Source organism: Caretta caretta, chromosome 3 (genome assembly GCF_965140235.1).
Source record: "Caretta caretta isolate rCarCar2 chromosome 3, rCarCar1.hap1, whole genome shotgun sequence".
Taxonomy (NCBI): Eukaryota; Metazoa; Chordata; order Testudines; family Cheloniidae; genus Caretta; species Caretta caretta.
Window position 1 is genome coordinate 32,997,113 of NC_134208.1, and position 24,439 is coordinate 33,021,551.

The 24,439-nt window shown below is 46.4% G+C and overlaps 1 protein-coding gene across 1 annotated transcript; it reads right to left on the reverse strand.

Annotated features, from left to right (window-relative positions):
- Window positions 1–14,136: 14,136 nt before the first annotated feature.
- Window positions 14,137–17,268, reverse strand: ID2 (inhibitor of DNA binding 2). The gene is made up of 3 exons (XM_048845443.2): window positions 16,097–17,268; window positions 15,515–15,579; window positions 14,137–14,776 (listed from the first exon to the last, which is right to left on the reverse strand). Exons 1-2 carry the CDS (start codon window positions 16,442–16,444, stop codon window positions 15,523–15,525), a joined length of 405 nt encoding a protein of 134 aa, XP_048701400.1. The 5' UTR covers window positions 16,445–17,268; the 3' UTR covers window positions 14,137–14,776; window positions 15,515–15,522.
- Window positions 17,269–24,439: the final 7,171 nt, after the last annotated feature.

Here is a 24,439-nt window from a genome sequence, read left to right on the forward strand (position 1 = left end):
CACCTGGCGCCCAACTCCCTGGTGGTCGAGTCGGTCAACCACAGGGAGCAGCAGGGCCAACCAGCCCCTACTCCAAAAAATAAAGACTCAAGGAGACTGGACTCTTTTGGCAGAAAGGTTTATTCATCCTCGAGTTTCCAGTTGTGGGTGGCAAACCACCAGGCTCTCCTGGGCAGATACGAATTCAACTTGTGGGGTTCGCTGCCCAAATTTGAGGATTCTAAAAAAGAGTTCAAGGCGCTGGTGGAGGAGGGTGCAGCTTTTGCCAGTGCGTCCCTGCAAGCAGTTTCAGATGCGGCGGACACGGCAGCTCGATCCATGGCCTCAGCGGTGTCCATGAGTGGTGTCGTGGCTCCTGCTGTCTGGGCTGTCCAGTGAGGTGCAGTTGGTCATGCAGGATCTCCCATTTGACAGCAAGGCTCTGTTTGCAGAACAAAAGGATACAAAGCTGCATGGCAGAAAGGACTCCCGCACGATTCTGCAGACCCTGGGTCTTTATGTTCTGGCTCCGGCCAAAACTAAGTTTAAGCTGCAGCAGGCCCCTGCTCCAGCTGCCCAGCCTAAATACGAGGCTGCCTATAAGAAGTCGGGAGACTATAAGAGGCGCCCTCAGCAACAGTCACAGCCTGCCCCGCAGACTGGGTCCTCCAAGGACAAGCAGGTGGGGAAAAGGCGGTTTTGATTGGATGCTGGGGGGGCACCCTGACAGTTCCCAAAGGGGTTCCCCCCTCAATAAAGCTTCCCTTCTGCAATTGGTTGTGTGCTTTCCTCCCGGAGTGGTAGCGACTAACCTCGGACTGCTGGGTCCTCAACACGATCTCTTGGGTCTACATGCTGCAGTTTGTTTCGCCCCTGCCCAACCATCCCCCCACGCCCATTCCTTCTGGGGGATCCTTCACACAAAGCCCTGCTGGAGCAGGATGTGGGGTGACTCCTAGACCTGGGAGCGGTGGAAATAGTGCGCGGGGAGTTCAGAGGCAAGGGATTCTACTCCCGCTATTTCCTTATTCCGAAGGCCAAAGGGGGACTCAGGCCCATCCTGGACCTGCGGGATCTAAACCAGTTTATGGTCAAACTCAAGTTCTGCATGGTCTCCCTGGCCTCCATCATCCCCTCTCTGGACCCAGGGGATTGGTATGCCACCCTGGATCTGCAGGACATGTATTTCCACATCCACATATTTGAGGGGCACAGACGCTTCCTCCGTTTCCTGGTGGGACAGAATCACTACCAATTTACGGTCTTCCTGTTTGGCCTATCCACTGCCCCAAGGGTGTTCACAAAATGTATGTCGGTGGTAGTGGCCTACCTCAGGCGCTGAGGGGGTCCAGATCTTTCCCTACCTGGACGATTGGCTGGTCAAGGGCAGCTCCCGGTAGCAGGTGTGGGATCATGTGACGCTTCTACTGTCCACATGTGCTGCCTTGGGCCTGTTAGTAAATGACACCAAGTCCATGTTAGTCCTGGTCCAGCGCATAGAGTTTATTGGGGCACTCCTGGATGCCTCATCAGCCATGGCCTCCCTCCCACCAGACAGATTTGAAACCCTAAAGGGGTACATCGACACAGTCACAAAGTTCCCTGTGACAACGGCCAGAGCGTGCCTCCAGCTCCTGGGTCACATGTCAGCGTGCACGTATGTGGTCCGCCACAACAGGCTTCAAATGAGGCCCCTCCAGCTTTGGCTGGCCTTGGAGTTCTCCCGGGACAGGATGGACAAGGTCCTCACTGTGCCCGACCTGGTGATCGTCTCCCTTCGGTGGTGGTCCACCCCGAGCAACATGCTTCAAGGGGTCCCTTTCTGGGACAGGGCCCTGTTGTTGGAGATGGTGTCCGATGTGTTGGACCTGGGTTGTGGGGCCCATGTGGGGACCGTTCAGATGCAAGGGCTGTGGTCGGCCCCAGAGCTATCCCTAAAGATAAATGTCAAGGAACTCAGGGCGGGGCGTCTGGCGTGTGTGGCCGTCCGCTCGCACTTACAGGGCAAGGTGGTCAGGGTCCTCACAGACAATACGGCCTCGATGTTCTATATCAACAGGCAAGGTGGGACCCGATCCTCCACCCTCTTCCACGAAGCCCTCAGACTGTGGGACTTCTGCATAGCCCATGACATCTCCCTGAGGGCCTTCCACCTGCCGGGCACCCGCAACACGAGGGCAGATTGCTTGAGCAGGGACTTCTCCCAGCACGAGTGGTCTCTCCACCCAGAAGTGGCTCACCAGCTCTTCCAAGTGTGGGGAACTGCCCAGGTGGACCTGGACTGGCGCTGCCCCTGGTTCTGCTCCGGGGGGATCTGGGAAGGAGTGCCTGGGAAGGATGCCTTCCTCCTGTCCTAGTCAGACCAGTTTCTCTATGCCTTCTCCCCGTTCCCTCTCATCAGCAGGATCCTGGAGAAGGTAAAAATGGACAAACTACGGGTCCTCCTGATTGTCCCAGCATGGCCCCGGCAGCATTGGTACGGGACCCTCATGGACCTGGCAGTGGCTCCGCCGCAGCCATTGCTGCTCCACCTGGACCTGCTCTCCCAGGACTAGGGCCGCCTCCTCCATCCCAACCTAGTGGCTCTCCACCTCACGGTGTGGCTGCTCAATGGCAAGGTGGGGAGGAGTGGACGTGTTCGGAGGGGGTCCAGCGTGTCCTCCTGGAAAGTAGGCGGCCCTCCACATGCTTTGCCTACTTGGCTAAGTGGTCCCGGTTCTCCAGATGGGCCACCAAGTAGGGTGTTTCCCCGGTGGCCACCCCGATCCAGCTTGTTCTGGATTACCTCCTTCACCTTAGAGCCCAGGGCCTGGTGCCCTCATCAGTCAAGGTGCACCTGGCGGCCATATTGGCCTTCCATCTGCCGGTGCAGGGTCACATGGTGTTTTCCCATGCTATGACTGGACGATTCCTTAACGGATTGGACCATCTTTTTCCATATGCTAGGCCCCCTGTCCCACCATGGGACCTGGACTTGGTGTTATCCCGTCTCTCGGGGCCCCCGTTTGAACCTCTGGCCAGGTGCTCCTGGCCTCACCTCTCATGGAAGGTGGCCTTCCTGGTTGCTATCACGTCGGCCAGGCGGGTCTAGGAGCTCAGGGCCCTGACCTCCGAACCCCCATACATGGTTTTTCAAAAGGATATGGTTCAGCTCCGCCCACACTCCACGTTCCTCCCTAAGGTGGTCTCCACCTATCACTTGGGCCAGAACATTTTCCTGCCTGCCCTCTGCCCCAAGCCACACATGTCCAGTGAGGAACGCCACTTCCACACGCTCGACGTGCGTAGGGCGCTGCCTTCTACTTGGAACGGACTAAGCCATTCAGGAAGTCCTCACAACAGTTTGTTGCCTCAGCTGAACGCATGTGGGGTCGGTCCATTTCCACCCAGCTCCTCTCCCACTGGATCACCTCATGCATTCGCACCTGTTATGATCTGGTGGGTGTTCCCCCACCACCAATTGTAAAGAAACACTTGACTCGGGACCAGGCCTCGTCAGCTGCCTTTGTGGCCCATGTCCCTATCCAGGATATTTGTAGGGCTGCCACTTGGTCATCGGTTGACAAGTTTACCTCGCACTAGGCGATTGTCTCCCAAACCAGGATGACGCCGGGTTCGGCAGGGCCGTACTCCGTCCTGGGGATCTGTGAACTCCTCCCACCTCCAAGAAATACAGCTTGCAATCACTTGAAGAAGAAAAGACAGTTACCTTTTCCGTAACTGGTGTTCTTCGAGATGTGTTACTCATGTCTACTCCACATCCCGCCCTCCTTCCCCTCTGTCGGAGTTGTCTGGCAAGAAGGAACTGAGGCTGGGGGGGAGCACGCAGCTCCCCTTATACTGTGCCATGGAGGCGCCACTCCAGGGGTCGCTGGGGTGCTCCCCCTATGGGTACTGCTAGGGGAAAAACTTCCGGCACCGATGCACGTGGCGAGCACACACACCTATTGTGGAATAGAAATGGGCAACACATCTCGAAGTACACCAGTTACGGAAAAGATAACTGTCTTTTCTCTAGGGTAGCTTCCAACAATTGCAACAATGTAGGGCAGAGGGCTGTGTCAGGTTAGGTAAAGATGGGACACAAAAATACATGATCTCTCAGGGCTTGTCTACACTAAAATTGGGTTGACTTAGTTTAGGTCGACCTACAGCCACCACAGTAATTCAGCTGGTATCCACATTACCCTCCTTCTGATGGCGGTGCACGTCCTCACCAGGAGTGTTTGCACTGACTGAAGTGGGGCATTATGGGGCACTGACAGCTGAGTGTGGGGCACTGACAGCCATGCGGGGTTCAAAGCTGGAGCCCCCTGCCCGCCCCAGGGGGACAGAGCGCGCTGTCTATGTTTTTTTTCAAGGAATAGATCAAGGTGGCAGATGGGCTTCTCATTGTTGCAGCTGTGGTTGACTTGACTAAGCTATTTGTATTTGCTTCAATTTCTTCTTTTGTGTCTTTCTTAACTAACAGTGCTGCTACCATGTGGCCTTTGTAAATGCTGGGTGCTGCAGTATAGTCTGTCTTGCAATTCAACTGATTGTCTAGAGAGGAAGGATAATCTTGTGGTTAAAGCAAAAGACTGGGACAGCTGGATTCACAAAGGGATTTAGGTCCTTAAAGTGACAGTTAGGCACCTCAGTTCAACATTTAGACAATGTAGGCATTCACAAAAACTCTCCTCAGTTGCTGTTTAACCCTGCAGGTGCCTAACTTTCGGCCGTTAAAACCCTCTAGATACCTATGTTTTGGCAGATGGGCATGAATACAGTCAACTCAGTCCTCACCCCACCCAGCAGCTTGTGCCTGTATTACACCTAGGGCCCTTCATTTTTTCTGGGAATTTATCAGTGTTTTTATTGCCACAACAACAAAAACAGGTGAAATTCAGACCAAAAACTATTAATAATTTTTTTAGGTCAATACTGGGGTTTATTTTGGTGGATGGAAAGATGGTTCAAAAAGTATTCAGTAGATCAACGGTTCTCAAACTGTGGGGTGCGACTCCAAAGTGGAGTGCGACTCCATTTTAATGGGGTTGCCAGGGCTGGTGTTTAGACTTGCTGGGGCCTTGGTCCAAAGCCCAAGCCCTGCCTCCTGGGGCCGAAGCCCGAGCCCACCTCCCAGGGCTGAAGCCCAAAGACTTCAGCCCTGGGGAGTGGGGCTCGGGCTTCAGCCCTGGGTGGCAGGACTCAAGTTACAGGCCCCCCGCCCGGGGTGAAGCCTTTGGCCTTGGACTTTGGCTCCCCCTCCCGTCTGGGGCGGTGGGGCTCTGTTGGGCCCCGGTCCACCTTCCTGGGATCATGTAGTAATTTTTATTGTCAGAAGGAGGTTGCGGTGCTGTGAAGTTTGAGAATCCCTGCAGTAGATTAATGCTTTGAATTCCATTCATCAGTGTGGTTTGCTGCAGAACTAAAATAGAACTCAAAACACAATGCCACCTCTGAGTTTAAGAAAACAATACATCTCTAATCCCCAAATAAAACTTTTCATTTGAATAAACAGTTTACTGTTGTAGAACTATTAGCCTATAAGTATTTACATTTAATAATTGGGCCACGCCATTTGCAGTGCACACACTCAACTTCATCCTTTTTCTTGTTTTTTTTTTTTTAACTTTTAAATACTTGTGTTCTGAAATGTATTCTGATACAGATTTTCATTTTCTTCCCATTTTAGTGTGTCAAATCTTTAAATTGTTATCTGCTAAGAGCTTGAAATGTGTACGCGGTGGGCGTGAGATTCATCAGTACGTTCAGATGCACACGCACTTCAGAGCTTGGGTGCATGCCTGTTTATTTGTTGTGTGTATTTTGTAGACTAATACAAACTAGACATATCCAGTCCAGTACATGTGCTCAGAACATGCTAACTCCCCACAAGATGACTTGGGGGCAGGGAGAAGGAGGAGGGATGAGTTCCTTATAACCTTTAGCTCAGTTGTTAGGGCACTTACCGGGGATGAGGGAGCTCCTGGTTCACTTCCCGCCTCTGCCTGATGTGGAGAAGAGATATGGAAGTGGGTTTTGTTTATAATACTTGGGCCTACAAATTTACCCTAATTTGTAAATTCAACCGTGAAAAGTAAGTGGAAGTTCATAAATGGTCACAATATCCCAAAACAACAAATGTTGCTGGCAAAAGGAAAACAGAAAAGTGAAATTAGTACAAATAATAAGACCTGTCACCAGCCAATGGGAGCTGCGGAGCCGGCACTCTTGGTGGAGGCAGTGCACAGAGCTGCCTGGCCATGCCTCCATCTAGGAACTGAGTGAGGGGGATGTTGCCGCTGCCAGGGAGGCGCGGAGCCAGGTAGGGAGCCTGCCAGCCCCACCTACCCCCGGTACCATTGTTTACCATCTAGCATGGTGTCACCATCATTGCACATCTGACTCCCTAGACAGGTACACTTATTTACTACTTCTAGTGTTTCTCTGTCTACTCTGATTACTGCTTTTGGGACGCTGATAACCACATATTTTGTCTTACCATTGTTGATAAACAAACCAAATTGTTTTGCTGTTCTACCAAAAGCTGGGTCTTTACTTCCAACTAAGCAGGAAAATTTCATCAGCAAAAATGAAGTAATCTAATTGTGCTTTATTATTTGTCCATAAAATTCCTCAGTGCCTTCTGCAGTTATTTTCCTTATGAAATAGTCAATGACCAGCACAAAGAATAGTGGGGACATAATACAATCTTGACTTACTCCAGTTGTTACTGCAAACCATTGGCTGATGTTGCCACCATCGCTGATTGTACATGTGATATTATCACATAGATTCTTGATTATTCTGATTATTTTTACTGGTATTCCATAGTATGTCATAATTGTCCAAAGACTCTCCCTGTGTATGCTGTCAAAACCCTTCTGGAAATCTATAGCATTTAATACAAAAGGTGCTTTCCATGCCACACTTGGTTCTATAATATGCCTGAGAGCAACAGAGTCTGCACATGATGTGAATGGTCTAAAACCTTCTACTATCTCTCTAAGCAGGAGATCTGTTAGTTTCTTAATACATTCCAGGATGATGTTGCAAGTGATTTTCCCAGGCACTGAGAGTAATGTGGTTCTCTTCAATTGTTGCAGTTGGTAAGGTTACCCATCTTTGGCAATTTTACTGGTAAGGCCTCTCTTCCCCAGGTTGGATTCTTTTCTTCATTCCACATTCTGTCCAAAATCACAAGGAAAGTCTGAAGGGTTATTTTGTCACTTGCTTTAAGTATCTCTCCAGGAATCAGAGTAGCAGCTGTTAGCGATGGTCACATAAACACACCCTATACCGGAAACCAACTGACCGCTATTCCTACCTACATGCCTCCAGCTTTCATCCAGACCACACCACACGATCCACTGTCTACAGCCAAGCTCTACGATACAACCGCATTTGCTCCAACCCCTCAGACAGAGACAAACACCTACAAGATCTCTATCAAGCATTCTTACAACTACAATACCCACCTACTGAAGTGAAGAAACAGATTGACAGAGCCAGAAGAGTACCCAGAAGTCACCTACTACCGGACAGGCCCAACAAAGAAAATAACAGAATGCCACTAGCCATCACCTTCAGCCCCCAACTAAAACCTCTCCAACGCATCATCAAGGATCTACAACCTATCCTGAAGGACGACCCATCACTCCCATACATCTTGGGAGACAGGCCAGTCCTTGCTTACAGACAGCCCCCCAACCTGAAGCAAATACTCACCAGCAACCACAACACACCACACAACAGAACCACGAACCCAGGAACCTATCCTTGCAACAAAGCCCATTGCCAACTGTATCCTCATATCTATTCAGGGGACACTATCATAGGGCCTAATCACATCAGCCACACTATCAGAGGCTCGTTCACTTGCATATCTACCAATGTGATATTTGCCATCATGAGCCAGCAATGCCCCTCTGCCATGTACATTGGTCAAACTGGACAGTCTCTACGTAAAAGAATAAAGGGACACAAATCAGATGTCAAAAATGATAACATTCAAAAACCAGTTGGAGAACACTTCAATCTCTTTGGTCACTCGATTACAGACCTAAAAGTTGCAATTCTTCAACAAAAAAACTTCAAAAACAGACTCCAATGAGAGACTGCTGAATTGGAATTAATTTGCAAACTGGATACAATTAACTTAGGCTTGAATAGAGACTGGGAGTGGATGGGTCATTACACAAAGTAAAACTATTTCCCCATGTTTATTCCCCCCACCCCCCACTGTTCCTCAGATGTTCTTGTAAAGTGCTGGAAATGGCCCACCTTGATTATCACTACAAAAAGTCCTCCCCCACGCCCCCACTCTCCTGCTGGTAATAGCTCACCTTAAGTGATCACTCTCGTTACAGTGTGTATGGTAACACCCATTGTTTCATTTTCTCTATGTATATAAATCTCCCCACTGTATTTTCCACTGAATGCATCTGATGAAGTGAGCTGTAGCTCTCGAAAGCTTATGCTCAAATAAATTTGTTAGTCTCTAAGGTGCCACAAGTACTCCTTTTCTTCTCCAGGAATGTTATTCTCTCCAGCTGCTCTCCCAATTTTAAGCTTACTGATGTGTTTCATAGAATCATAGAATATCAGGGTTGGAAGGGACCTCAGGAGGTCATCTAGTCCAACGACCTGCTCAAAGCAGGACCAGTCCCCAATTAAATCATCCCAGCCAGGGCTTTGTCAAGCCTGACCTTAAAAACTTCTAAGGAAGGAGATTCTACCACCTCCCTAGGTAACGCATTCCAGTGTTTCGCCACCCTCCTAGGGAAAAAGTTTTTCCTAATATCCAACCTAAACCTCCCCCACTGCAACTTCCTGTCCTCTTCTACCACTGAGAATAGTCTAGAACCATCCTCTTTGGAACCACCTCTCAGGTAGTTGAAAGCAGCTATCAAATCCCCCCTCATTCTTCTCTTCTGCAGACTAAACAATCCCAGTTCCCTCAGCCTCTCCTCATAAGTCATGTGTTCCAGACCCCTAATCATTTTTGTTGCCCTTCGCTGGACTCTCTCCAATTTATCCACATCCTTCTTGTAGTGCGGGGCCCAAAACTGGACACAGTACTCCAGATGAGGCCTCGCCAATGTCGAATAGAGGGGAACGACCACGTCCCTCGATCTGCTGGCTATGTCCCTACTTATACATCCCAAAATGCCATTGGCCTTCTTGGCAACAAGGTCACACTGTTGACTCATATCCAGCTTCTCATCCACTGTCACCCCTAGGTCCTTTTCCGCAGAACTGCTGCCTAGCCATTCGGTCCCTAGTCTGTAGTGGTGCATTGGGTTCTTCCGTCCTAAGTGCAGGACCCTGCACTTATCCTTGTTTAACCTCATCAGATTTCTTTTGGCCCAATCCTCCAATTTGTCTAGGTCCCTCTGTATCCTATCCCTGCCCTCCAGCGTATCTACCACTCCTCCTAGTTTAGTATCATCCGCAAATTTGCTGAGAGTGCAATCCACACCATCCTCCAGATCATTTATGAAGATATTGAACAAAACCGGCCCCAGGACCGACCCTTGGGGCACTCCACTTGATACCGGCTGCCAACTAGACATGGAGCCATTGATCACTACCCGTTGAGCCTGACAATCTAGCCAACTTTCTACCCACCTTATAGTGCATTTATCCAGCCCATACTTCTTTAACTTGCTGACAAGAATACTGTGGGAGACCGTGTCAAAAGCTTTGCTAAAGTCAAGAAACAATACATCCACTGCTTTCCCTTCATCCACAGAACCAGTAATCTCATCATAGAAGGCGATTAGATTAGTCAGGCATGACCTTCCCTTGGTGAATCCATGCTGACTGTTCCTGATCACTTTCCTCTCGTGTAAGTGCTTCAGGATTGATTCCTTGAGGACCTGCTCCATGATTTTTCCGGGGAGGTAAGGCTGACTGGCCTGTAGTTTCCAGGATCCTCCTTCTTCCCTTTTTTAAAGATTGGCACTACATTAGCCTTTTTCCAGTCATCCGGGACTTCCCCTGTTCGCCACGAGTTTTCAAAGATAATGGCCAATGGCTCTGCAATCACAGCCGCCAATTCCTTTAGCACTCTCGGATGTTTGCTAACTTTTATTGTAATTTCTCCTAAATCAGTATCACGCTCTGGTGGTAAGTCTTCATCATGTATTTCTAGTAGTTTGCTTGTGCTTGGTCTATTTCAAATAGCCTGAAAATATTCTGCCCATGTTTTCCTTTTTTCTTCTTATATACTAAGAGCCTTTCCATTTATGTCTTGAACAAGGCCTTCAGTACTGCTAGAATTTCCTGTTAGCTGTTTGATTGTCTTGTACAAGGTTGTAGATCAGCTCTTTGGCCAGCATCTTGAGCCTCTTGATATTTTCTATCAGTCTATGCCCTTTTAACCCTTCTAGCACTCCTTATTTCCTCTGGGTAGAACTTTACATTCTTCTTCCCTCTTGCTTGTCGCTAAACATGTCTTAGCATTCACGTGTTTTTGCTTTCTGCTCCTTTGTGTCACTTACAAATATAGAATACAATCCCTGGCCCATACAATTTACAATTTAGGCTGTATAAAATGTGATATGATGCAGCAAGAGATTAAATTTTGGCAATGGAAAGGGAGAGAGATTTACACATAAGTATTAGTATTCTCCCTAATTAATACTTGACATGTTTCCCAGGGTGTATTCTTCTGCAAACTATTTCCTTTGATGGGGCAAATAATTTTTCCCCAGTTTCTACACACAAAATTATGTAGAAAAACCTGTTTTATTTTCCCAAAACAAATAAAAACAATTGGCGTGATGTATGAACATGGCTCTACTCCTTACAACAACAAAATAAATTTTAAAAAATCTATTTTTCATTTAAACCTTTCTTTCAGACTTCAGATACCAAATGTTTAAGAACTTTAGGCTTCAAAATTGGATCAGCACAGGCGACAGAAGTAATGTACTGGATTTTCACCCAATTTATACAGTATACAATATATAACTATCAGGATGAAATTATAAAATTATTTAAAATAATCCATAAAGGATTGCACTTTTCCCTTATTCACTAAAATTTAAAGCATCATCTGATTTCTTTCTTAAAGATGATTTGTGCACAGTAGTACAGGCATAAATAAAAAAAAGAGAAAGCAGGCATTTTAAAAAAGGGGAGAATCTGCCTTCTATAGGTAGACCAGAAGGTGGTGCTCACCCTCCATGGCTAGTGCATGTTACATGAGTAAAAAATTACTGTATAAAAAGACCAACATGAATGGAATGTGACTCAGAGGTACTAATTTTAATCTGGAGTCAAGATGCTTTGTAGCAATTTTGTCAAAATATTTGCACTGATTCTTTAAATGACTTGTGATAAATATTTCAATGCATTTGAAACCTTTTCATCTGCTTTGGAAATGGTCAGCAAAAAACAAAGAGGCTCTTTGTGTTTTCTGTAACCTGATGAAAGGCTCTGAAGAACTCTTACCATCCCAAATCTTCTGGACAGGGAATATTCTTAAATCCCTTGTTGGGTTCTCTTGTTTGCCAATGGGGCCTTTACACTTAAATCTGTGGCTGCATTTGCAACTTTTAGGCCTGCTCTATGCCACATAATTTTACAGCTAATAAACATGTTTGCTAACACATCTTAACTGACTTGTTGACCACGATTTGTCCTGATCTACCATATTCAGCATCAAGACATGTAACATGATTGTTGGCAGCTGCTGTTTTCAGATACAATATAATCTTATAGTTTACGCCAGGCCCCAGAAAGAGGGTGAAAGTAATTGATCTAGGATTCCCTATTCATATGCAGAAACTTTTATGAGGCCAATGTTAGATAATAAAGGGAGGCCCAATTCTTCACATGAGCATCAATGTGAAAGTTCTAGGGACCAAGCTTTAACTTTGCAGTTGATCTTTTGAACGATAAACATTTCAGTATGAACCCAATGAGTGTCAGTCTCTAGTAAAACATTTAGAACTAGGTGACTAATAAGCCCCAAGCACTGGTCAGAGGAAATGCGTGGTGGAAATGCCAAATTAAGTCACAGGTAGTTAATCCTTGAAGAAGGAAACTATTTAATTTGCATTTTTAAAAGCAGGTGTGGTTTTCTATTGTTCTTCTCCCTTTCCCCTGCCCCTCCTGCCCTGCAAGAAACCCCCACATCCTTGGCAATGGAAAAACTCCTGTTTTGACAGTACATGAGTGAGAAACATTAGTTTGGGTCTACTAATATATTTGTCACCCCATAATTCAAAAGTGTCCAAGAAACACAGTTCCTTGCTTTCTAAGGGCTATGCTGTAATCCTTAATGCTTCTGCTAGTTTTTTTCTTAACTTCCTAAGACCCCCCCCCCCAAAAAAAAAAAGAAAAAAGAAAAATTGACCTTACAGCAGCATGCATTACTGTCTGTTTACAACCTCAGCCGGACTCAAGATTTAGGTGGAAAATCAGCTTTGAGGGGGAGGGAGGAACCTGCTGGTGTTTGAGTGTGTTAGCGTGTTACTGTGGGAAAAAGAGACCGAAGACCTCAAAACAGATTAAAATCCTAGGGCCTGATTTGGGTTCGAGAAAATTCATCTGCAGGAATGATTTTAGGGGCATTGAGATATGTTGACTTGTGTAAATGAAGCTAAGGTGTTTGTTTTTTTTTTTAATTTAAATACTTTCTTGTGGGGTTAATCATTCACTGTGCAAAATTAGAACAAACTGCATGCAGCCCTACTGTTGCTGAGCCAGTAGCAGGGTTTCTCCATAGGAGGCATTAAATGTTTGCTACAGTTCTGGAGACTTTTAATCACTGGTTTGACAGAGAGGTGGGTGTAGTGTGAGAAGCAGTAGATTAGCTCTCCACCCCCACCTCACCCTATTCTGAATCCAGACTTTCAATGCAAGGCTTGTGTTCTTATTGCATTGACCCCTCACAAAGGGTTGCGCTACTGATTGGTCAGGGCAGCTTCTGTATTAAGAGATCAGAGCTGGCTTTCTCCCCAGCTTCAGAGGATGGATTTGGTGTCAAGGTCAAGGAAAGGCAGCCGATGCAGACTGTGTGGTGCCACCCACACATCTGTTCACTATGATGAAAGTGTTACTGGCCTCAGGTGGAGGTGCCTTTTCCTGGAAGAGTCCACAAATCTCAACCCGACCCACCAGGCCTAAGGTAATTCCTTCTGCAGAACAGTCCTTACCCAGACCATTATCAGAGTTCCCCTCATTCCACTGCAAATAACTCCATTCAGTTATAGGATTTTGAAGTTGACTTGTTTGGAATTCCCAGTTTAGGAAACTTTATAGTTTAGTTTAAAATAGAGTGCAATACCAGGAGGTTCAAGTAAATGCATCCCCACCCTCCCTCTTATGTTATGGCAACAAAATAAATCAGATGAAGACAGGTAACTTACAGTGGACAAGTACAGTACAACAAATGCCCTTGAGTAGTACTAGAATGTATACATAAGAAATACCAAATCATACTTTGCTTTTAAAAATGTTGAGTCTCATTACAGGCTTAATTTCTCTTTCATGGAGAAAGAGTTAATGCTAGGACCAGCCAAAGTTTAATCAGTAACACAGCAGTGATTTAGTTCAATTCTCAATAGTCATATGGAGAAGCTGCTGCAACTGATTAGAAAACCCATTTCACTGAGCTATTGCATGGAAGCATGTAAATTCCAGTGTGGAAAGGCAACAGTCACTTCATTATTCCAAATCACATGTTAACGCATCACCAACTTTTGCATTCAAAGCCTTTTGCAGAAATTAAGTGGTTGGGAGACTAATAGCTAGCCACAGCCCTTAATTCTGTGTAATTATTCTAAAAGCAAGTTACCAGATTTTGGGCAGCACTACTGGAGAACTGAAAGTGAGTCATCAACGGGGGGGGGGGAATCAAACACCAAGGGAATTTCTTAGGACTAACTACTTTTGTGTATATTTCCAAACTGTTCCTCAATAGCATCGGCTCTGTAATAATCCATAACTCTGGCAATTTCTTATACACTGTTTATAAGATGATTGGCTAGAAGTTTGGAACATACATTAAAATAAGTTTTAGTCAAATTACAAGAAATTAAAAATAGTAACTTATAGTAATTTTATGTTCTACACATATTTGAACTGTTACTTTGTAAAATTATAACACCCGGCTGGCCCCAGCAAACTGTTGGCCCCCAAGAATAAAGCAGGAAATCATTTCAATAAACACACTTGATTTATTTTGTATAAAAAGGGTTAAGTTTACAACTAAACTTTTATAAAAAGTTTAGCATGATTAAGTACATCATTACACTTTTTGCAGAAATGTACATTTCTGCCACTATACAAGAAAACTCTGATTAAAGAGTTCACAAGGTTTCACTCTCATATATATATATATATATATATATTTATATATAAATATATACACAGTATTCAATCCTAGGCTTGCATCAAAAGGTCATTTCTGACCATGGACTTCCCTAAGAAACTGAACACTGGATCCTCCTGATACTCACGCTCCACCTTTGGAATAAAAGGCAAAGTCTGCTTTAAAATGGGCAATTCCTTGTGAGTTTTTATGTTTCACTCCCCATGCTGGGAATAGTATATAAAGGACACCTTCCAACTAGGGAAAGGGCATTTAAAGTCTCTTCATAAATAGCTAAGATCAGTCCAAGTTGGGGAGGGGGGGAGAGATCTCAGTTCTTTTCTTCTTCATTAGTTTTAAAAGGTCCATTTAATTAGATGTAGATTCCCCCTCCAGATACAGCTGAAAAATAAGTTCAGCACCTCAAAAAAAAAAAAAAAATCCTGTAGACATTTTCTTGTGGGGGAAAGAAAAGTCAGCAAACACCTGCAAAAGATTGAAAAGAGGAGTATTTAGGAGAATGCTAACAGGGCAGAGATCCGGACAGACTGGCGCCAGAGAGGAAGCCACAGTTTGAACATTTAACCAAACACTCAAAGATTGGGCAAACCCTGGCGTCCAGATGCAAAACACACACACACATGCACCCCCCTCAAAAGCACAAATTAAACATTAAAATAACATACGTTCAGCAGGAGGGGCAGAAAGAGGATTCTCAGTCCAAACTCTATTTGGATCTCTGTAACTGCACTGCTCAGAGGCGCCAGTCTGCCTCTTACAGCAATTATTTGATTAGAAGCAGACACTTATTTAACTGATAGTGCAGACAATCCCACATCACAAAATTTAATGGATTATGCTAAAATCCTCAACTAAATCAGTCACTTCATCTGAAGGTTAGAGTTTTAGGAACAGATAATCACAGAATTTACATTTTGTGGTGATATATTTAAGTACAAAGGGATAGTATCAGGGTAAACAGTCTATACTACTTATTTGCAAGGCGAAAATACACTTTCATTTGGGCTACCCCCAAATGAATTACTAGTGTAATTGTTATGGCTTGATTACTGATTATAAAGGTATCCTCCGATAAACTTGTTACTTTTATTATAAATTAAAAAGTGTCTTAAATCCAAGCCCATACACACATTTTCCTCCCCAAAATAAATTGTATTTTGCATTATATTTATTCTTTGAAAACAAAGAGCCACAAACACTCACCATTGAATTTAGCCACAAAGTGCTTTGCTGTCATTTGACATTAATTCTGAAGGGAATTCAGATGTCTGTAAAGAAGAAAAATAAAAACAGCGCAGTGTTAAATATCTTAACAGCACGACAAAAAATACAAAATACTCTGGATCATGAAGCTCATTCCATATGACATGTCACAATTAGATTCACAATGACAACCAACATTACTAGGGCTGCCTAGCAATTGGGGTATTTTCATCTATTTCAATCTAAAATGATTAGTATTAGCTACAAAAAAACATGTAACAGTTTCTCATGCCAGTCACCCCCATCATAAAAGATACATCACGCTAGTATTGACTTCCTAACAGCAATGTCCATTATCACTATAAAGGTCCAATCTCAGACTCTGCACATAGGCCAGGAAGACAGCCAACAAGGAGGGAGAAAAGCCAGCCAAGGCTAATGAGACAAGGTAGGTGAGGTAATATCTTTTATTGGACCAACTTCTGTTGCTCAGAGATACAAGCTTTCAAGCTTACACAGAGCTCTTCTTCAGGCCAACACAGCTACAACAACACTGCATACAACCAGGGCTAAGACATTTACCTGTAATGACAAGATGCTGATGTCTGTGTTTAAGGTGGTCAGAGGAGTTCTGGAGGAAGGATTTGGTCCTGGTCTCTGGTGATGGAGGCTGACAATACTGGGGTGTGAGTCTAAAGCAATCTGCAGGTCCAGGATGTAGTCAATAACGTGCTGCAGAATTTCCATCTTGCTCACTTTTTTGTTCTGAGGGATGCTGGGCACTAGCTCTTTCAGTTTGGAATAGCAGTCGTTCATGTTGTATAGCAAACTCATAGGATCATCCACGGGGGTTTTGCTCCGGGATATTCCCAGGGTGTGTTCAGAGAGGCTGTTTTTCCTGACGGATCTGACAGGACTGAAAGCTTTCATGCTGGGAGAGAGCCCGACTTCCAGGGTACAGAAAACACACACTAAGGGATCTCTCTGCCTGCTTGACTACCTCCCTTCCTTTTCTTTCTCTAAGCAGCTGCCTGAGCTCAGAATGAAGCAGCAAGCTGCCTCTACTTGCTTTTATACTGCAGGCTCAGGAGCTGCCAAATCCAGCCAGTGCTTGCTGCCATTGGAGGCACACAATGTGTCCATCAGGCAGGGAAACATTCTCACTGGTACAAAAAAACCTAAAAGAAGGTTCAGGTCTTCCGCATTCTGAGCCAATCGTGAGGAATGGGGTGTGGCTATTCTAGGCACAGCTGAGGATAGTAAATACTGTACAGTAACTGCTGAGCTCTCCTGACTCATTTTACAAAGGCACTGAGAAAGGAATGAAATGGGCATTTTGCATTGTGGTTGCAAAGAGCCAGGTCTGATCACAGAGCCCTCAGCCCTCTCCAGTACAACAGATGCTCCCCTAATATTTTCGTCTTCATTTTAAAGAGCTAGCTTGAATAAAATTGGAATGAAAAATGTTGCAAATTTAGGATCTGAAAATGAACTAGGCTCTGGGAGCATAAGCACATTATGAGCATTTTTGTGTGTGGTGTGGTAGTGGTGGACACACTATAAACATGATAAGTGCAGAATACACCAAAGGAAGTGAGCTATAGCTCACGAAAGCTTATGCTCAAATAAATTTGTTAGTCTCTAAGGTGCCACAAGTCCTCCTTTTCTTTTTGTGGATACAGACTATCACGGCTGCTACTCTGAAACCTGTCATAAGCAGATAAAGTCTGCAGTTGTAACATGGTGTCAGTGAAGCCTGATACTTCCTGAAAGTCAGTTTGAATTATGGTAACAAACAGGTCTTTCTTTTTTATATATGGTTGTGTACATCACCTTCACTAATAAGTATTGTATGCTGAAGCACTGCAGGAGGTATAAGCATAAAAAAGTCAAATAAATGAACAAGATCAACTGGAACTTTTTCCTATAATGACAGAATACTCAGCGACAGAACTGATAGCTCAGGGATTTAAAAGACTGAGAAGTCACTGCACTGTTAGCTTGTTGTCTCATGAGTAGGATAGGGCTATTTTAAACGTTGCTATTAACTGGTGATCATTAGGCAAATATTGAAAGTGCATTTACACATATTACCTCTGAAAGGCTGCTGACCTGTAACCCAGCAGTGCATGTGACGTGACTGTAATTAAGTCTGCATAGATTGATTCTGGTGACAAATGTGAATACTTACTGTACTGTATTTCTGCATCTTTGCTTTTGCTGAAGCCAATGAGACACATCTTCCAGAAACATTACAAGCATACAGTGATTATTTTGATGAGAGAAACAGTCTTTGAAATTTTCCTTTTGCCCAATCACATTTCCCACATTTTGTCTTGCACTCAACTGCTGATTATCAGAACTAATTCCCATTGTTTCATGGACTACTCAAGGAAGGCTAAAGCTATGAAATTGTAAACTTCAAGATATGGAAATTATATATGATTGATTGTACTGTAACTTGTTAAATTTTCCAACACACATAGTTCTGAACTGCACAAAAACCACTTACACTACATTAATATATAGATGTAAAGTCAGCGTGGGCATTTGAGAATTGTATTAAAGAAGACACACAAGTATTTGATTTATCCATGTTGTTGGGTCCTTGTTACATAGCTACATCATACTCCATTTGAGGGGGGGAAAGGGATCATTACTGGGAACTGGAGGCAGAGCTCTGTAGGGATCAATCAATATTTTCCTCCAATTAATGTCGCATTCCTTAGCTGGTGCTTGGGGAGGTCTCTGACAGAACATTTTGCTGACTGCAACACAAGCTTATTTGCCCCAGGGCTTTTATCTAGGGGTGTAGGCGGTGCTGAGCCTGACAGGAACACAATTCAATCATTTTGAAATGTGAAGGGTGAAAGTGAAGCTCTCCATTCAATCTTACAGGAAGACAAGTACATTGTTTAAGTACAATTAAAAGGCACAGTCAATAAAAACCTGTGTGGAAAATAATCAACAGCTTAATTAAAATAAACAAATACTGACTGTAACTCCAATTCTTCTAAACACTAAATTAACAAAATCTCATTTATATTAAATCTGGTGATTTATTATCACAGATTTTACCCTACTGACTTGCTTGTATTTCTGTTCCACAAGTGCCCCAGTGGAACAGGTTTTGTTTTGACACTATATTGGTAAAATAATAGCCAATATAAATAAATATCTTCATGTTTCTCTCATTATCTGCCATCCCTGGATAATGAAACAATGTTACAGTCCTCCTAGGCTTTTGCAAAGGACTGCTTCATTCAGAGTTGGTTTCATTCCTCCATATCGAATACTTAACAATTCACATTTTTTAAAATTTTGTTTTATAGAGTGGAGTTATATGAAGAGGAACTAACCAGATTAATTGACTCTGTGATCAAATGATTGCCATGCTATGTGTACTTTCTGCATGAAAAGTGGTGTTTAAAGCACACAAACTCCATTTCTGCTTGGGGACTCTTGATTTGTGTTTACACTCCGTCATTTTTCAGACTGATTTTAAGGCCTGTTTTGAAAGTCTGTCACTCTTGAAAGATTTTACAATAGAAGATAGATGCCCTAAAACTTTGAAACTCCCCCCCCCTCCTTCTAATCCTTGTAGTCCAAATTGTCCCAGCAGTTTTACACACAGCCTTGGATTTTGTTTATTTTCATACTGTGCAAAAGGTGAATGGATTTGTGTGCAGGGAATCTCAGAAAACAGTACCCCTTGGAACTGCTGTAGCACTTTCCCTCAGGACCTCCAAGAACGTTGCAAAGAGGACTAGATGACACTCCATGTGAAACTCCCTTAGAAATAGATGTCAGTCCCAACCCTGTATCTGTTTCCCTATTCCCAACCTCAAAATGCTGCTGCTAACATCTGGAAGAAAAGTATGCGAGCTCCTGTCACACAAAGCGGTGCTCTACTGCTCTTCCTCCCACCCTCCTCCCCGCTGCACACAACCCTGCAGTAGAGGGAAGCATCTTCTTCCCTAGAACATGAGCCCCCCCCTCCCCCGTCACTCCCGCAGGGGCCACCCCTCTCTCCAGGGCCCCGAGAGACGGACGGCCCTGTAGTGAGCGGGGCTAGCGACCCCCAGCGTCTGGGGCGCGGAGGGGGATGGAGCTCCCCGCCCTGGCGCGAGGGGGCTTTGATCCCCCGCAGTGAGCCGGCCTGGAGGGGAATTCCCCGCCTTGAGAGCCCCAGCTCGCCAGGCTCTCCCCGGTGCCCCCCCCCCCGGCGTGTGGGGACCAGGCGGCGCAGCCCCGCCCCCCCCGCTCCAGCCCCGAGGGCCGGGCCGGACTGCGCGGCGCCAGCCCCGTGACATCACCCCTCGCGGCCTCCTCCCGCCTTTCTCGGCCGGGCCCGGCGGCGCCGCTTAGGCGGCTGCCATGGCGACCGGGGCTGAGCCGGCTGTGGGAGGCTGTGGGGCCCGGCCTGGCCGCCCCGGCCCGGGCGTACGCGCACCGCGGGGGCACCGCGGCTGAGCCGGGGAGATCCCCTCCCTCTCCCAGGCCACTGCGTGGGGCCCGGCAGCCCCGGGGAGCTGAACAGGGGCCCTAGGCGGGGCGCCGGCTCCCGGCCCCCCGCGGCTGCTCCCTCCCGGCCCCGCAGGACAGTCCCGCGCGGGGCTCGTTCTGTGCCCAGCGCCCCGTCCTGCCCGAGGCAGGGTCCTGCTGGAAACCAGAGGCGGGGCGAGGCAACCCCCCCCCCCCCCCCATTGCATCCGGCAGCCTCACCGCGGTGCTGCTGCCCTCCATTAGCATGATCTGGGCTGGTCCTTATCAGAAGAGAAATGAAACCTCTGTGCCCCGTTGGTCCACCGTGTGAAACAGTAATGAGCTCATAATGAGAAAGGAGAGAAACCGCGGCTCCTTCTCTGTGCAGAGGTGTTTGAAAAGTTCCCGACCCTGCTCTCTCACCAGGCAGATTGTTGTGGTTTTCTAGGAAACAGCCTCTGGGTTACATAAGAATTCAGGTTGTTGCCCCCTGGGTTTGACACTCCCAAGAAGTCTGGAAAAATGGAGCTCTTCATGGGAAGCAGAGCCCGTCTATCGGCTCTTGGGTATCAGTCACTTATTTTCCTTATGAGTAAGGATCTTGAAAGTTTTCATACCCAAGACCCTGTATGTGTAATAAAATGTATCTAAAAACCAACTAGAACTAGTATAAATGCCTTTAACTGCTGCGTACTTATGTCATCAGACTTTACTAAAATCTGTTGTTAATCCTGTCCCTTCTCCACCTTACTGCCACAACCCAACATATCAAAAAAAAAGTATGTTGGCTAAATATGTTTTGACATAGAGGTTGTCAATGTTCCTGGTGAAATACCTACCTAAACCCAATTACTTTGAAGTGCCTGATCCTTTTTGTTTGTCTCACGTTTCAGATCCATTCAAAGAATGCAGTTTTAGACTTTTTGGGGGGAAGAGGGACAAGCCTGCATGCAAAATACTTAATTACACATTCTGTGAAGTGCGCTGATCCGTAACAGCGTTTTCTGCTTTTACAAAGGATTTTCCTGTTACTTTGTTCCGGTCGCAAAATTAAAAAAACAACAACAACAACAAAAAAAACCAACAACCCCAAAAAAACCTAACTTCGGAGAGATAAGGTCTGGAAAACAATCTGGAATTGCCAGTCTGTTGGTGGGAGCTCTGCAGGGCTGGCGTCAGGAAGTCTGCGCTGCCTTCTATTACTGTTGATCCAGCTTTATGCAGCTGCACTTAGTACAATTAGCTTGTAGAAACAATCCTGCTGTAGGCAGCCTCTTCCCTTAAAAGTGCTTTTCTATACTGATCCCCTCACATCATGATGTTGGAAATCAAGTCACAAGCTGACCACTGTTTGGCCAACATCATCTGTGGGAATTCATTAACCTCCATCTCAGAGATGCAACAAGAGATTGTTTGTCCAGAACTAAACTCACAGCTTAATATTATGATGTAGCCCATACAGGAAAAAACCTGTGTCCCATTTTTTGTTGTTGGCTATAACAAGAAACACATTGTGCTTATAGAGTGGGGAATGTAGCTGAAACCAAGCATGAGCCTGCTCCTGCTAAAACTCTGCCATCAAAGTGATTGTTTTTTGGTTAATCAGCCTGCAGTTGACATAGAAGCAACTTATCCCCTCGCTCATTTTGCTGGGTGCACTTTGCAAGCTCATTTCCCGTCTGAGTTTGCTCTGCTGCTCTCAGATGCTGCTGCTGACACATTTCCTCCCCTTACACTTTGCACCCACCTTATCCCTGCCCGAGATGCTCAGGGCTGATTGTGTCTGGTGGGGGGCGTTCAACGCAAACTGCAACTGTTGTGGGGGTTGGGATTCGCCCCCACCCCTCCACACATACTTTCCGCTGCTTGATGATCAGATCTAGGCCATGCAATCACTGAGCAGCAAAAGGCCTCCCCCCCCCCTCCGCCTCCTGTCTTCTTCCTATCCATCACCTCAGTCCCAGATTGCAGGGACACCGACTGCTGCTCCTGCAAGCTCTTTGCCACGCGCCTGTCGTGTGCTGCTATGCGTAAACCTTGCTGGTGGCTCACGCGACTCCACTTCCAGCAGCGGCCCCAGGAGGGGAGGGAGCAGAGGCGGAGAGTAACAGCAGGGAGGTGGGTGTGGGAAGCTGGCTACAGAGCATGGTGGAATAGCTGCAGTCGTGGGTTGAATCAGCAGGAAGAGGAGGCTGCTTCGTGGGGAGGGCCAGCAACAGACTGCAAAGATCCCCTTCATCCATTTCTCCAACCACTATCCTGACAAGGGATCCAGGGTTTGGGCCATCAACCACCACAGTGCCCTGAGGATATTTACACCTAAACTCTGGCCTGGCCCCAAACACCCCACACATCCTGGGGTCATTCGGGAATGAAACCCCGAGCCCTATTGTCCTCATGCACTCCCAGAGATGTTCATGATCAAAAACCCCATTCCCAATGCTCCTGTGTGCCCCCCGGGACAGTCATGATTAATCCTCCTGTTCCCAATGTCCTCGCATGCCCTTGGGGAATGTTCATGATTGAACAGACCCGCGTGCAGTGGGAATATTGGTGCCTGAATCCCAGTTCCCAATGCCCCTGTACACCCCCAGGAATGTTTGTGCTCAAATCCAGGTTCCCAATGCCCCTGTACAGCCTCAGGACTTGTCATGCTTAAACCCTGGGTCCCAGCACCCCAAGGAACGTTTGTGCCTGATCTGTGGTTCCCACCATTCCCGTGCACCCCCGAGGATGTTCAGGTTCCAAACCTGGTTGCCAATGCCTCCAGAGATGTTTGTGCCTGAACGCCACTTCCAACCCTCTTCCCAGGGCAACCTGGACCCTCAGTTGCAACCTGCCCCAATCCCCACTAACTCCAGGGACATTTGAATCCAAATCCCAGAACTATGTGCCTGGGGCCTGGCTTCTTTAACATAGAACTGTGCCATCTGCAAAGGGCTATTGTTATGTTGATGGTACTTGAAGGGTGCTGCTGCAAAATCCTTTTACATGCGGGTTCTGCTTGAAATAATAAATGTTAATTGTTCAAGGTGTCCTGTATATGCCAGTATTACCTCCTGCTTATCTAGTGACTTGAAAGTAAACACATCTCTTTCTTTTTGAATCCTGTTCTCTCTGTGTGTTCAGTCCTGCTGAGGTAATTTGACATTTTAATTAGATTAAGTCACGTCTTTGCCAAGTAAAAGTTTAGTTGCATGTGCTTATACTGACCCAACTAAATGACCCCATAACTATTATTGTTGTGCTGAAATCTGGGACCAGTCAGATCCCCCACTGTAGTAGGAATAATATTATGCATCAGAATATATTTACAGCTGAATATCACATATGTCATACTTAGCTATTCATTTAGATCAGGGGTGGGTAAACTTTTTGGTCCGAGGGCCACATTGGGGTTGCGCAACTGTATGGAGGGCTGGGTAGGGAAGGCTGTGTCTCCCCAAACCTGGCCCCCAGCCCCTATCCACCCCCCTCCCACTTTCCGCCCCCTTCAGAACCCCTGACCTATCCAACCCCCCCCGCTTCTTATCCCCTGACCGTGCCCTCCCAGGATCCCCCACCCCTAATCGCCCCCCCCGAGATCCTCCCCATCCAACCCTTCCCCGCTCCCTGTCCCCTGACTGCCGTGACCCCTATCCACACCCCCTCCCCTAACCACCCCCTGGGACCCCACCCCCTAACCAACTCTCCCTGCTCCCCATTCCCTGACTGCCCCCCCCCAAACTGCTGCCCCATCCAACCGCCCGCTGCTCCCTGTCCCCTGACTGCCCTTCGGAACCCCCTGCCCCTTATCCACCCCCCCACCCCGCTCCCTACCTCCTTACCATGCTGGAGCCAGCCACGCTGCCGCGCTGCCCAACAGGAGCGGCGGGCCAGAGCGCTGCCCATGCAGTGGCGTGGCTGCAAGGAAGTGGGGACAGCGGGAGAGGGGCCGGGGGCTAGCCTCCCCGGCTGGAAGCTCAGGGGCTGGGCAGGATGGTCCCACAGGCTGGATGTGGCCCGCGGGCTGTAGTTTGCCCACCTCTGATTTAGATCCTTAAAATCTCCCAAATTTTGCACCCATAGCAGCTCTCAAGAAAATAAATCAAAGGAGTGTAGCATAAAATTACTTACAATGCATGGTATGAAACAGAGATATGCCAAGGAGAAAAGAAAGCTACAGGCTCTTTCTGAGGGTGTATGTACACAGCAGCTGGGAGATGTAATTTCCACATGCTAGCTCTGCTCAAGCTAGCTCTAAAAATAGCAGTGTGGCCAGTGACTCAGGAGGAGTGGCTCGTGCTAGCTGCTTGAGTGCAATCCCACCTGACTGGGTCGGTATTTTTCGGTCCCTAGTGAAAAAGGGCCACAAAATTCCAATTTTAATTTCACTTGAAGGGTTGGGAAATTGAATTATTGCAAGGAGCCTTTGAAAATCTGTTCCGGGTGCTTCTTTGC

Excerpts from the sequence above, each read along its gene's own strand:
- ID2 (XM_048845443.2), bottom strand. The coding sequence starts at position 16,444 with ATGAAAGCTTTCAGTCCTGTCAGATCCGTCAGGAAAAACAGCCTCTCT. Across the intron at positions 15,580-16,096 it reads TCAGCATCTTGTCATTACAG|ACATCTGAATTCCCTTCAGA; the intron begins GTAAATGTCTTA and ends TCTTCTTTACAG.